At 32.3% G+C, this 14,248-nt stretch overlaps 1 protein-coding gene across 1 annotated transcript; it reads left to right on the top strand.

The window, feature by feature from the left end:
* Nucleotides 1-15: 15 nt before the first annotated feature.
* On the top strand, nucleotides 16-13,447 carry LOC106066269 (cold shock domain-containing protein E1-like). The gene is made up of 18 exons (XM_013225251.2): nucleotides 16-168; nucleotides 3,107-3,467; nucleotides 3,681-3,827; nucleotides 4,064-4,160; nucleotides 4,765-4,925; nucleotides 5,029-5,186; nucleotides 5,272-5,482; nucleotides 5,579-5,745; nucleotides 5,883-6,054; nucleotides 6,781-6,924; nucleotides 7,016-7,151; nucleotides 7,401-7,522; nucleotides 8,030-8,202; nucleotides 8,533-8,659; nucleotides 9,161-9,269; nucleotides 9,428-9,618; nucleotides 9,779-9,942; nucleotides 10,415-13,447. Exons 2-18 carry the CDS (start codon nucleotides 3,435-3,437, stop codon nucleotides 10,563-10,565), a joined length of 2,463 nt encoding a protein of 820 aa, XP_013080705.2. The 5' UTR covers nucleotides 16-168; nucleotides 3,107-3,434; the 3' UTR covers nucleotides 10,566-13,447.
* Nucleotides 13,448-14,248: the final 801 nt, after the last annotated feature.

The following is a 14,248-nucleotide window of genomic DNA, read 5'->3' as shown; positions in this document are numbered from 1 at the left end:
TCAATCGTGAATAGAGTTTATGAAAAACTTATGGCATAACATGCACATTATGAAATAGATCTAATATTAATTAAATCACAACTAGACCTAGATCTACATCTGGAAATTATCTGGCAATCAAATCGATATCAAAGATGGCGGCATCCCTGCAGTGAAGTGCTGTTTGGGGTAAGATGTGCAGACTCAAAAAGAAACGTTACAAAAGATAAATTTGAAGTTGCACACCTTTTCATATACGATGCTTTTCTCCAAAAGTGATAGATTTTAGAGATAAAATGAGTGCACAATAATCAACTAATACTATTTGTCCGTGCAGGCTTAAAAATAACATCTGTCAGTGTCATTTGCTTCGTTACACTTCGTAGTTAATTCACACTGACTCACTGTCCCTGACACACTGTCACTGGTGACTGTGACTGTCATTGCTTACTTTTTGATTTCATGATTTATTCTAGATCTAGAGTCTATGTGTTGAATTGTAAATTTGTTGTTTTAACTTTTTTTCTAGATCTAACACTAATCTTTCTTGTCTTAAATTGAAGTTATTCACTGACCTGTCAGTAGGACTAGTACTAGTAGGCTAGAGTGTCAGTGACTGTCACTAAAAAACTCACTTACTTAGACTTAACTTAAGTTTAAGCTGTAGTACTTTTTTATTTTATTTATTTAATTTATTATTATTTTTTTTTTTTTTTTGGCTTATATGCCCTATAAATGGCAAGAAATACCTCTTTCTCTTTTATTTTTAGTAATTTCAGGGCTTCAGCATTCATGCTTCTTTTGGTTATTCTGACCTCATACCCTTTTGTTTGTTGGAGCCTACAGCCGATATTGTTACAGATTAATACCAGGGAGGTTAAAGTCACTAGCCTTGCTATCCATTAAACCTACAATTTTATATTGGGTGTGCACCATAAGTTTTACCATTCTGGGATCTCTTCATGTTTATGTATTATCATGCAATGTGTTTTCTTTAATTTTTAATGCAAAAATAAACTAATCAGTAAATTCTTAGTATCCAAATGACAACAAAACACACAAACAAAAAATGTATAAAATACAAGTTTATTAAACATCATTTTGACAAATAAAGCTTATTTTTCTAAAAAAAATAAATGATCTGATGTAAAAAAAATAATATAAAATATAAAACCTTCCTTCCCCCAAAAAATTTAATAATATAATTTATATTAAGTATGCTCTCCCCTACCATCTTTACTAAGCTAAATTGACCATGGCTAAATTTTGAACTATCACTGTGACATAGCTATCTATGGCAATTAGTCTTTTTTTTTTCTTATCCACATGGTAGTTCAGCTCATGCTTGACCAGAAAATGCCTGAAATGAAGGAATTAAATGATTAAAACATTTTTAAAATACATAATTAATGTTTGATATGGTTTACAAGTGTTCGATATTGTTGTCCGGGAAAATTTGTTTGCAGAGGGAGACACTTTGGCATACCTACCCTCACCCCTCTTTGACATCAGATTTTATTTTAACTATATCTGATGATGCTTAGTGAACTATGGCAACAGATCTAATTTTATAGAAAGATTGATGATGTTTATAAATGTTTTCATTTTTTCCCCTAGTCTAACCAATATGGAGCTATAAAAATTCAAATTCTAAAAATTGCAGCACTTTGGCTTTAATATACAATGTGCTTGATAAGGCAGCTTTACTCTAGGCCAGGGTTAGGTTTGGGTTCTGTAATTTACACTTATTACAATCATACAATGGTAATCTCCTTAAATTGTTTTTTTTGAAGGTGCTACTGATTGCATTATTGTAACAAATTAATAAGTTCCTCATTGAAATTTAGATCTAGGTATTAAACATATTGTCCCATTTGCTTTTGCTATTTCTTTAAAGATTATTAAATTTTTAAAAGAACCTTCAAAATTTATTTATTAGTCCTATACCAGCCTTTATTAGAATATTTATAATATGAGCTGCTGTCTGATTGTATGGTATGCACTCTGGTCAGTCTGGATTGTGGTCTCGGTGGTCAAACATGCCTGCCACAGCCATCCCTAGTCGTCATACAGGAGATTCAGGCCAGAATGTAGATATTATTTATCTTCAATTCTGAAAGAACATCTTAAACATATTAAATAACAATTTTTATATATGTACTGATTGAAGAAGATTAGTGGGAGGAATAATGAAAATGTTATTATTCAAATTCTTTGTGCCATTTGTGCATGGAATGGGTTGCCTGAATTAGCCGAGAAATCCAATCATAATGTCATATTAGAGTTTGAGTCTCTAATTATCATGCTTGACTGAAACACATGGTATAAACGTAGTGTTATTATCTTCTTTGAAGTTGTAATAAAAGATATTGAAAGAGTTTAAATTTGCAGTTGTCAGTGTTTAAAGCAGCTGACCCATATGTTAAACACACCTCCTCCCTTCCCAAATCCCACGCAAGTATGATATCTACCATGTATCATTAGTCTATTCAAACATGCATTTATGTTTCAACTTTTCAAATTTCCCTAAAAGGGAAAAAAAATGTTAGCATCACCAACCTCTTGAAGCTTCCTCCTTCCTTCTACATTCAATAATATTCAGTACTAATAAATAGTCTAGGTATCTTTCTAGATTGAGCAATACTAAGTTCCTTAACTTAAAGCCATTTAATTTAAACCTCTTTCCTGGGTGGAGACTGTGGCTTAGACATTTTTGGATTCTTAGGGCGCCCCAGAGTCCACCCAACTCTTATGGATACCTGACATTAGTTGGAGAAAGGTAAAGGCGGTTGGTTGCTAAGCTGGCCCTAGACAGTGTCATTAACCATGGGTCAGAGAAAAAGATGACCTTTTCATTAACTGCCCTATAGATTGCAATGTCTGAAAGGGGTACTTTATTGTTCCACATACTTATTTACTTAATAGTGAAATGGTCAAAGTTATTCATGGTAATGTGGAAACACTTTATTATTATAGAGATTTTAATTGCACATTAACTATGAAAATGTGTTCATTCCAGAGTGAGAGAAAACAAACTCTACCTGTTAAGTAAAAATGAAATATTAAACTTTTAAGTTTTAAGATAGAAATTATATATATGTAATGCCTTTTCTTCATTTTTTTTCAGCACATTTTAAATTATTTCAAAGACTTTCGGCTAAAGCTTCAAATATTATCAAGTTAACTTATTTGTGACCCAAAGTTTAAGCAACATTGAAAGGAATTAGATATCAGCTCGTAATCAACTTGTGCCCATTCACAAAAAGCTTTGCACTCACTGTAAATCTGAGGACCAAGACGCATACTAACCAATTAGGAAGTTAAGAATTATTATTGCTAAGATATGGACCATACCTTTGTTCTGGAAAACTGATATAGCCTGTGTCAAGCAAAAGTCTAGCTTCTATTAATTAGTGGATTTCTCTCACTTATTACTGTCAAGAATACTAATTTCAATGTCTGTGAAGAAACCAAGTCCTCAGTGGAAGGTTAGAAAATCTTGCTTTGATTGAAATAGTTTTAATACTGTTTATCTATTATTACTTGTTTGTTTTTAATGCGTCCATCACCTATAGGGCATTTTGTTAATTTTTATCATTTTCTTGTATTTCTAAATATAACAATGTACCTACTTCTAAATATGAAAATGTGCCTGTTAAAATATCAACTTTTTCCCACTGAATTCCAATTCTTTTCGACAGAAATTCCAGCCGCCTGTCCAAGATCCAGCCATTATACCCATCCATCAAAATCCCAGTGTTATTAACATGAATGTTAATGCTGAAATGCAGCCAACGACGCCTGGCTTCCCAAGAGTTAGGGAAACTGGCCTGATCGACAAGAAACAGGTTGGTTACTTGATGGCTAAAATTCTAAAAAAAAAATTTAAAAATTTAACTTTACTGTTATAAAATTGTTTGCGGTTCTTTTCACAAGAGTGTTTAATTAATTAATGCATACTTTGTTTTTGTTTATTTATTTATTTACAGCTTGGTAAGTCAGTAGAAGTGTTTACAAATGACAAGAATTACTTAAAAAAGAAAGAAATTAAATGAAAAACTAACAATAGTCTCAATTATTACAGCATTCCTATGGGTTTATTCAGTGCTGTGATAGAGACGCAAGACTGTTTTTCCATTTCTCTGAGTACAATGGTAATGTGGAAACACTTAAAATTGGAGGTAATCCCATTACAAATTGGTCATTAACAAATGCTTGTGTTTTTGTTTTGGAACTTCTCTAGTTATCTATTTGTACACATTTTCAAACTTTTTTTTTTACTTATCTGACATTCCTACTTTTGCAATGGTGCTATTTTAGTTTGTCAGTAAAAATCTGACCCCCAAAAAATAAAAGAAAAACTTTGCCAACTATTTTCTTAATTTCATGATTTGTTTCATAATCCAAATTGAAAATAATGCATAGATTGATAGTTTTCCATTTCCTCCCTGCATAGGCATGCACTTCATCCACATCTTACACACATTGATAGTGAAATGAAAGAAATGAAGACTTTCTACTACAGTTCTCGTCATTTTTTATATTTTTTTTTGCTCTAGCAAGGATAAATATTGCACAAATAATGTAGTGAAAATAAAATAGACATGATTGAGTCAACATCTATATTTTAAGTATAGGACTTTTACCTTGCACATGTTCCTCATTAGAGACTAAAGTTCATTATTTTCAAAATGACTATTTCTCATTATAGGTCTTGTCTGTAGGCAAGTCTGTATTAAATCCATATAACAATGTAATATAAAAATACATTTTTGAAAATTGTAGAGGCAGTGGAATTTCAGATGTCTTATGACCGCAGAACAGGGAAACCAGTGGCAGTAGGTGTTGTGAAAATAGATCCATCCATGGTGTCACCGGAGATTGTGAATGATGAAAAAGTCCAAGGAACAATTGTCCAAGAAGCTAAACTTGTGAAACAAAAAAATGTAAGGGTTTAGTTTTGTTTTGTTTAAGTATTCATGTTCGGTTACATATTTGTTAAGAATCAATAGCAATTATTGAATTTTACATTTCACTTTTTTTTTGTAGGGCACTATTCCAGGGACGCAAGATGGACTAGGCAGAGTCACTTACGTGCACAATGGAGAATGTTTCTTCTTGCCATATGGCCTTGAGGATGTGGTTAGCAACTCAACCACACCTAAATCAGGCGAAGATGTTCTTTTTCAAATTGCCACAGACAAAAGGTAAAATAGCTATTAAAAATCTGCAAGCAAGCTAATTTGTATGAATTTTATTTCCTTTATTTATTTTGGTCTGTCTTACTTTCAGAGATGGCAAAATTCGTGCTAGAAATGTTGAGTCCCTGGAGTCAGCCACTCACAGATATGTTGGCGTTGTTTGCTCTATGAAGGACACATTTGGTTTCATAGAACGGGCTGACATTGTGAAAGAGATTTTCTTCCACTACAGTGAGTTTAAAGGTGATATCGGTGAACTTATTTTGGGGGATGATGTGTCATTTGGAATACAGATCAGAAATGTAAGTTGTGTTTTTTTTTTCCATACATAGGATGATTTGAAATACCAATACCTAATTTGTTTATGGAAATTGAATACTTTCTTTGCTCTTAATTAGAATAAAGAAGTGGCAGTGGAAATTGAACGTCTTCCAGAGGGAACTGTCATTTTTGAAGACATTGCTGTGGAAATGGTGAAAGGAAAAATACTTAAAATGATTAAGTCGACTAATCGTCGGCCTAGTGAAGCATTGGCTGGTAGAATTATGTATGAAACTCCCAAAGGGTAAGTCTTACTTAAGTATGCTGGAAACAGTTTTATGTATGCAAACAAAGTGTTAACATTAATGAGTTTGTTTATATCCTGTTGGTTTCTTTATCATTAAATGTATATAGACAAAGTACAAATCTGTTCACTTTCAGATTAATTGAAATTCCCTTTGGTGAAAAAGATCAAAGGGGGGAGTGTACATTATTACAAGGCGATACAGTAGAATTTCAGATTGCTACAGATCGCCGAGATAAACTTCAGCGGGCAACAAACATTGCCCTGCTGGAGGATACTTTCGAGTATTCAGGGGAAATAAGAGAAACTGTAAGTAGATACTTTTATTTTTTTTATTGATCACTGTTAGCACAGAGGTAAGAAAGCTAGGATATCTCCACAGTTGTCATAGAGCTAAGAAAGCTAGGATATCCACTGTTAGCATAGAGCTAAGAAAGCGAGGATATCTCCACTGTTAGCATAGAGCTAAGAAAGCTTAGCTATCTCCGCTGTTAGCATAGAGCTAAGAAAGCGAGGATATCTCCACTGTTAGCATAGAGCTAAGAAAGCGAGGATATCTCCACTGTTAGCATAGAGCTAAGAAAGCGAGGATATCTCCGCTGTTAGTATAGAGCTAAGAAAGCTTAGCCATCTCCGCTGTTAGTATAGACCTAAGAAAGCTAAGCTACTTTAGTAAACATATTTAAAAACTCTACACAAGAAAACAATCAAATAAGTAAGAATTCTAAAACACATTAGGAACAATTTAGCAAATTATTTCAACTAGCTCAATTACTTTCATAAGCATCATATATGTCTTCAAATTCTCTTCTTTCTCTGGGATTTCCAAACTTTTAATTTTCAGTGATCTTGTGACTAGCAGTAAAAAGTAAAGTTCCCCTTTCAGACCTTGTGGTCTATAGAAAAAAATTCATTGTATCTTAAAGTCAAACTTAACATTAATGAGTTTGTTTATATCCTGTTAGTTTCTTTATCATAAAATTGATTGTTTGAAACTTAAATGCTAATTTCTTGTGTTTGGCTTCCTATCCCCAGGGTATGATTGCTGCATTGAAAGATGGCTATGGCTTTATTTATTGTGCTGATCGTGATGCGCGGATGTTCTTTCACTTCAGTGAATTTTTGGATTTAACTTACAGCCCAAGGCTGCAAGATGAACTGCAATTTACTGTTGATCAGGTGAATTTATTTTGTCTATAAACATTATTATTTTGAAAGCCGTTTTAAAATGAAAATTTTCAAGTAGTTTAACCCTGTTCTCATACTGCAGGATGCTTCAGAGCCGTCACGGCAAGTGGCTACCAGGATAAAACATCTGGCTAAAGGATCAGTCTCTTTTGTTAATGTTCTACCTGCTGTTTACATCGGTACAATTGATAAAGAGCCATCAACTCATAAAAATCAAGGTATCTATTCAAGTCCTATTATTTAGATGGCCTAGGCCGATGTAGCGTCAAAGAAGGACAGAATATTTTAATTCTCCTTTTTAAAAAAAAAAAAATTATTTTAATCATTCAAGCATGTTAAAGTAATTTTTAAAGACATTATTCGTGTTTGTAAATTTCAAATCCCATTGCTTACTCAAGTAAAGAAACACTGAAAACAATTTTGAAAAGAAGTGATATTTTTTTTTTTACTAATGAATTTCCCTCTAGGTAAAACGAAAGACGGTGAGCCAGGTAACATAATCTATGACTATGAAGGTACCATTCAACAGATACCTTACTATTTGAAAGATGTGACTGATCAAAACAATTTGCCTCATTTTGGTGACAAGGTTGGTTGTTATTTAAATTTTCCTCAATAGAAGTTCACCAATACTTTTTATCAATATGTAGGGAAAGTCTTAAGAATAAAGATTGTAAACCATACTTGTTATTTAACTGGTATTAGCTTAAGGCAATATTGGGTGCAGTACTTAAAAGTTCATGTTATCTGGTGCAAAATTATTGTAACCCTTCACAATTTAGTACATTGTAACCAAGCAAGTTCTCAAAATATAGCGGTAGAAGTTAAAGTTTAACAAGATTTCTCATTTTATGGTAGTTTCTGAGAGGGGATTCCCTCAAAAATTTATATCGTAGTTAATAAGGACTATAGCTGCTGCAAAAAAAAAAAACTGTTGAATTTGCTGCTTGACTGGTATGGTATGCTGGCTGACTAACTGCAACGTTTTGCTTTTTTAAAAATTTTGACATTTTTTTAAATAGAACGTAATTATTGTTGATTAGGATTTTTGTCTTAAGTTATAACTTGATCTTGATGATCAATTATATATTTGTAGGTGGATTTTCAAATTGGAGAAATCAAGTCTACAGCCAAGAAGCAGGCTGTGAAAGTGCGGGTGGTACTTCGAAACATAGCAGGACGTTGTCACGGGTATATTGCAACATTGAAAGAAAATTATGGCTTTATTGAAACAGCAGATCATGAAAAAGAAGTGTTCTTTCATTTTAGGTAGAACTTTATTTTTTAATACAACTTCATTTGTTAGATTATTTTAACAGATTCATGAAGTACTACATAGCTATTAAATATGTTGTGTATCAACATTCCTTATTGTGTCTCTTATGTTCCTATTATTTATAGATAAGTTCAGGAAAGATTATTTTGTACTTGTGAATATAGTTGTTCCATGTAAAAAATTCAGGCTCGAATCACTGGTCTTCCTTGTTAGTTCAGAAACCCATTTTCATATAGCATTGGGAAAAAAATTCATACATGTGATAGTCATACTAGTTAACAAAATTAGAAAAATGTTTTTTTATTATTCATTTCTACTTTTAGTTCTTTTACTGGTGACACCAATGATCTCGAGCTTGGAGATGAAATGGAGTACACATTAGCTAGGAAAAGTAGTAAAGTCAGTGCTGAGAATATTCGCAAGCTCCCTAGAGGCACCATACCTTCTGATGTGAGTTTGCCTTTTTTTTTCATTGTCTTATATTCTAATCACGCAATGTTCTGGACATTAGATACCTGGTTTGATAGGACATTAGATACCTGGTTTGATATGCTGCATTTGGTTGAAGTTATCATGAAAAAGACAAAAGCTATTTTGTCACTATTGGACACAAAAAATTTTAAAACAACATAATCTTCTCTGATTCTACCTGTTGCATAACAAAACAAAAAGGTGAGCAGTGGCCTTGACAGAAAGTGGAACACAAGAGCTTAGAAATCTCTATTCTTATCATAAGTTGTTCATAAAATTGACTATATGGTTGCTACAATCATTATATATTGTTAATAGCAATCATTTAGAAATATTTCTCCAACTGGATGTGAATGTAGAATGTGATCTAAAAATTTTTTTTGGGAAATCATCATTGACTGCTATCTAAAATTGTTTGTTACACTTGTTGATCTAAAATATTTAAGACTTTGTTAGTATTATAGTGATATTTTTTTATAGGAAATTGTCAGTGATAAGGGGACTCTCCAGGGGCGAATAATCCGTCCAATGAGGATAGTGAACACAGAGCAAGAAGAATATTGTGGATTAGTGCAAGCAATGGATGATGGTGGGTCTTATTTTCTGTGTAGTGAAATTCTCAAACCTTTTTTTTTTTTTTTTTTTTTTTTTAATTCCGTATTTGAAAACTATAGTTTAGAAAAGCTATTATTGTATCAATTTTGCATTTCCTTGTTGATTACAAACTTATTTTGATTTGTTCTGTAGATGGCAATGACATTGATGATCCTTATCCCTACGGAATCACAAGCCTTGCTGACAAAAGAGATTTCCTTCAGAAAGATGATGTTGTCAGGTTTCAGGTTGCTCGCTCTAAAAAAGATGGCAGTTTAAGGGCCATTAATATTGGAGCCCTGCGCAAATTTATTAGGGCAAAAGTGGATTCTGTCAAAGGCCAGGTGACTTTACTTTTTTAAAATTCAAATAGTAAAACTATATAGTGTCATTTGACTATTAATTTCCCATACATATTGAAGGTAATATATTCAAAATAAAAATAAAATTCTTAAATAGAACTACTTTGAATGATAGCCCTTATTTTTATTTCCTTTTTTACAGTATGGTTTTATAAACTTTGAAGCCGAAGAGGGCAAGAAGCTTTTCTTTCACATGACTGAAGTCCATGACAGTGCTGTGATACAACCTGGGGATGAAGTTGAATTTGTCTTGGTGCAAAATCAAAGGAATGGGAAATACTCAGCTTGTAGTTTACGTAAAATTACGTGAGTTTTTTTGTTTTTTTTTAATAAATAATTAACTTAATAACTTATTTGAAATTATCTTGTGTTTAAGAAAGTTACTGTATGGTGTCTGAAATCTCCATTGATGTACTTCATATGTCTGTGTGTGAACTGCCAATGACTTGACTTAGAACTTCTCACAATAAAATATTTTACAGTAAAAGATTAAGATATGACAGAGAGCCTAGATAGAGAGGCTTCCAACTTTGGCCTTCATACGAACTTAGATAAAATAAAAATTATGCAAGCAGGATATAAGGCCATTGGTGCCCCAGTCAAACTCAGTCAGCCAAAACTTGAACAGCTAGACAAGTTTACATACTTGGGCAACATCTTTCCAGTTTCATAGATTTGTCTAATTTTTTTTTATATTCATTGTAGAAATTCTTTAATGAACTTGTTTTATGTTAATATTTTTCATTATTCTCTTTAGTCAAACATTTTTTTTTTTCAGGGATACTCGGAGACCTGAGCGTCTGTTGAGCCGTTTAAAAAGTATTACGGATGATAGCACAGCTTATAAAGTAATCATAGTCCGCAACCCTAGGGGTCCTGATGCTGGCAAAGGATTCCAGCCTAGAACTCTGTGGAAGCCTGTGTCTTGAAAGTTTGTTTAACCAGTCTTTGTTTGTTCTGTTTTTGTTTTGTTTTTTTCTACACTTGTGGGTTAACTTTTAGAAGGTCACGAATATTGCTTTCAGTTTGGAAGTTGATTTCTTTCAATGAATATTTGTGTCATGTATCATGGCATTGAAAATGAACAAAACTGCTAAAAAAAGAATGCTGGTTTCTTTTCTTTTTTTTATTATCTTCCACATGGAAGTATCAAATGTAACTGATATATATCTTTCAAACATTAAGGGAAACCTAAAAAAAAATGTGTACACTAACTTGTGTGTAACTTAGCAATATTTTCTGCTCATCAAGAAGTGATTTATGTAGAATTAATGACTTTCATTCACAATTATCTATGCAATAAAACAAACAACATGCTCACACACACAAAAAGCAAAATACTAAACAAACACACACCTGAATTATTTTTTTTTTTTATCTTACTGTTAAAAGTATTTGATATCGGTTTCAAAGTTTTATTTTAGAGTTGATATGACATTTAGCAGCTTCAGATTTAGTGATTGGTTTGTGTGTTCGTCACATTGATGTGTTAAAAAGTACTTAGTTCCTTAGGAAAAAAGACGGTGCCTTTCTCAACATGTGTTATCATTCATTTTTGTTTCCTGTTGTTTCTCAAGAAGACACCAAGTCCATGTCAGTGTTTGTAATGAAGAATTTGTTAACAAAGTCCTTCCATCTTTTTTTTTTATCTGTGTACTTTTCCTTGTCAATTTGGTTATTCTGGTACAAAAATACAGTTTGAAAGTTAACCAAAAATGTTTTATGGAGGAGCATTTAAAATTTTAATGTTTACTTAAAGACATCAGTTGTTTCAGTTATCTTTTTTTTTAGTTATTTTTATTTGTATTTTAAAATTATTTCTTTCAGAAAGTTTAACAACATTTTGTTTGACTTATTTTACTTATGTTTTGGTCAATTTTTTTTTTTTTTTTTTTTTAAAGTATAGTCAACTTAAAGTGTTTCAATTAGCGTTTGTGTTGCTTGTTGAACTGTTCAACACTTGTACAACGGTTTCTAATCAGCCATACCTTTATTTAATTTGAAGTCTCTTAGGGCTGCAGTTTTAAGAGGAAATCTTGTTGGTTCAAAGATATTGTCTGTGTCCCCACTAACCAAACTTCCAGTGTTGAGTGAGTTACTCTGTCTATCGTCTCATATATATCTATATATATACTCTAGAATGTGTTTAATAATTGCCCTGTTATCATACCTCTGGCTTAGCTAGGTAGAACTTTTGTTAAGACTTAAAAGCTTCAAAAAGAATCAAATATTAAAACCCTAACAACTTCTTAGTGTCTAAAGAGAGCAGACATTGGTTAAAGGTTCTCCTAGCTCTGACAGAACTGAATCATAATATTTGTACATTGCCATTTAGTCCTAGAAATATGCTCTGGTTTTTGAAACATGAGAAATTTGAGTTGACTCTTCAAAGTCCTCTGTGCCCAGAAGTCTTTCATGGCCAATACAATAATCAAACTTTGTTGAATCCCCACCCCCACACCCCTAGCAACTTGTAATTGGGAACCTTGAAATCTAGTACTGGGTAAAGGAAGAGATGGATTGGAAAAGAAAATGTACTAGAAGCTCAATAGTATTTATTTTTAAGTCAAAACATTTTCATGACGAGATGTTTAATATCTAAAAATGTCTTGAGTTTGTATTTTTATGTCTGTTAAACAAACTCCTGGCCCTACTAAAACTTTTTTTTTTTTTTTGAAAGGATCATTTGTTCAATTGCTTTATATTGAATTTATCGACGACGCAGCCATTTCCCACTCGTGCCTTTGCATATTAAATATTAATCAACTAAATTGTGTGTGTAACTGATTAGTTCTAAAGATGTATAGTTTTCTAGTTCCACCTGACAGGCAAGCACATGTACTCATACTTGTATGACAAGATTTGTAACTCTAGTGTTTTCTGTGTCATCTTATTTGATTAGTTGTTTTTTTTTGTTTTTGTTTTTTTCTGTGCCGTCTTAAAAACCGTCTTAAAGCAATATGAAGTTGGACACATCTCTTAAGAATGTTCTATTGAGTCTATCGTAGAGCAGCACAAATAATTCAGTATACCAGGACACTCACAGTGCCCCTATTTTTTTTTTTTAAACTTATTGATCTGAACAAGGTGGCAAAGTTCCAATGAACCAAATATTGACATGATCTTTGATATCATTCTCCTAGTCTCATTTTTTTTTTGTTATTTACCAATGTTTCTTCATCGACTACAGTTAAAGATGAGCTGCATTTATATTAATGAGGGTATTACAAAGTACCTACTGTTCCTATATTAACACTTTCGAAGATCCTTGTGCTTGTTGCCAACTAGTGGCAAAAGAAATTATTTCACATCTTCTGTTCATCTTGATGTTACTTTGATATCATTCAAAGTAGGGGGCTCAAGTAATTTCTTTTCTCACACACATTCTTGGATGCATGGAGCATTGACTGTCCCAAGACTTAAGTAGTGGTTTTAGAATGATCCATTTTATTGCTTTGTGATAACCCTCCATTTTTTTTTTTTAAGCCAGGCCTTATTTCTTTTACTGCTTAAGGTTGTGAATGATACAGCATGAATGTGTTTTATTTACCACATTAATTTTTTTTTCTTCTGTTTGTTTGTTACGATTCAAACATTGCAGCGGCACAAGGATTTTAAATTATTCCATTTTAAGTTACTGACAAATTGACTTGATGTTGCTGGGGTTTTGATGGCACAGTAATGACATGCTTCACTTTGAACCATTTCACTAAGATGACAACCACCAAAATTGTTTACTCATCAAAAACTTGTGTTTAAGTTGTAACCACTTATGCTTACAAAAACAAATAAAAGTCATTTGTGGTTTTCAGACATGTGTTGCTTTGGGTCTTCTCATGATTTGTATGTTTTTATGTTTGAAAACAAAGCCTATTGCTACAAAAACTCTGTGAAACTATTATCAATTCTACTTGTTGACTAGGGAACATAAAAAAAAAGAGCAAGATGTCTGTTATCATTAGTGGAATGTTGTTTTCAATTGATAAACAAACAAAATATAAAAATACTTTACTAACCCTAATCTATATCTCTCAATAACTCATGGCTGAGGAACATGAAAGGATCAAGACATCGCTGTATGTTGTGTCTGTTTCTACTGTGGAATGTTGTTTTTAATGGAATATTTAATAAAGAATGCTTGTAATGACAAAACATTTCCAATAAGGATCAATAACGCAATCTGTCTTAGACTTATTGTTAATGCTTAGTCGTTGATTTAGCTCCAAATAGCTACTACAACTAAATTGATTCAGGCGTATTGAATTTTTTAATAAATAAACTTGAATATACCTTTTATTTATAAATAAACGTAAAATTAACTTGAAAGTAAATGCATAAAGAAACTAGTAAAATGATAATTAAAACAAGCTATAACTTACCACAAAATCATCATGCTACATATTAACAGGAATTATGACAGACCATCTCTTGTTTTCCTCAGAAACTCTTCATCATACACAACCAAAACAATTTGCTCCCTTTTTTCCTTGGAAACATAACATACACTTACACTCCATAACACTTGTGATGTAGCCATTTAAACCTTAGTTAAACACTTCAGTTTGGTTCGGAACTTCAGTGTTGGTACATATTTGTTTAGGCAAGCTCTGAT

Source organism: Biomphalaria glabrata, chromosome 6, assembly GCF_947242115.1.
Source record: "Biomphalaria glabrata chromosome 6, xgBioGlab47.1, whole genome shotgun sequence".
Classification (NCBI taxonomy): Eukaryota; Metazoa; Mollusca; class Gastropoda; family Planorbidae; genus Biomphalaria; species Biomphalaria glabrata.
Note: the sequence above shows the minus strand (reverse complement) of the source record. Positions and strands in the feature narration are given on the sequence as shown.

Coding starts and splice junctions, on each gene's coding strand:
- LOC106066269 (XM_013225251.2), top strand. CDS start 3,435: ATGTCTGTGAAGAAACCAAGTCCTCAGTGGAAG. Junction 3,828..4,063: donor GCCTGATCGACAAGAAACAG/GTTGGTTACTTG, acceptor CAATTATTACAG/CATTCCTATGGGTTTATTCA. Junction 9,619..9,778: donor TGGATTCTGTCAAAGGCCAG/GTGACTTTACTT, acceptor CCTTTTTTACAG/TATGGTTTTATAAACTTTGA.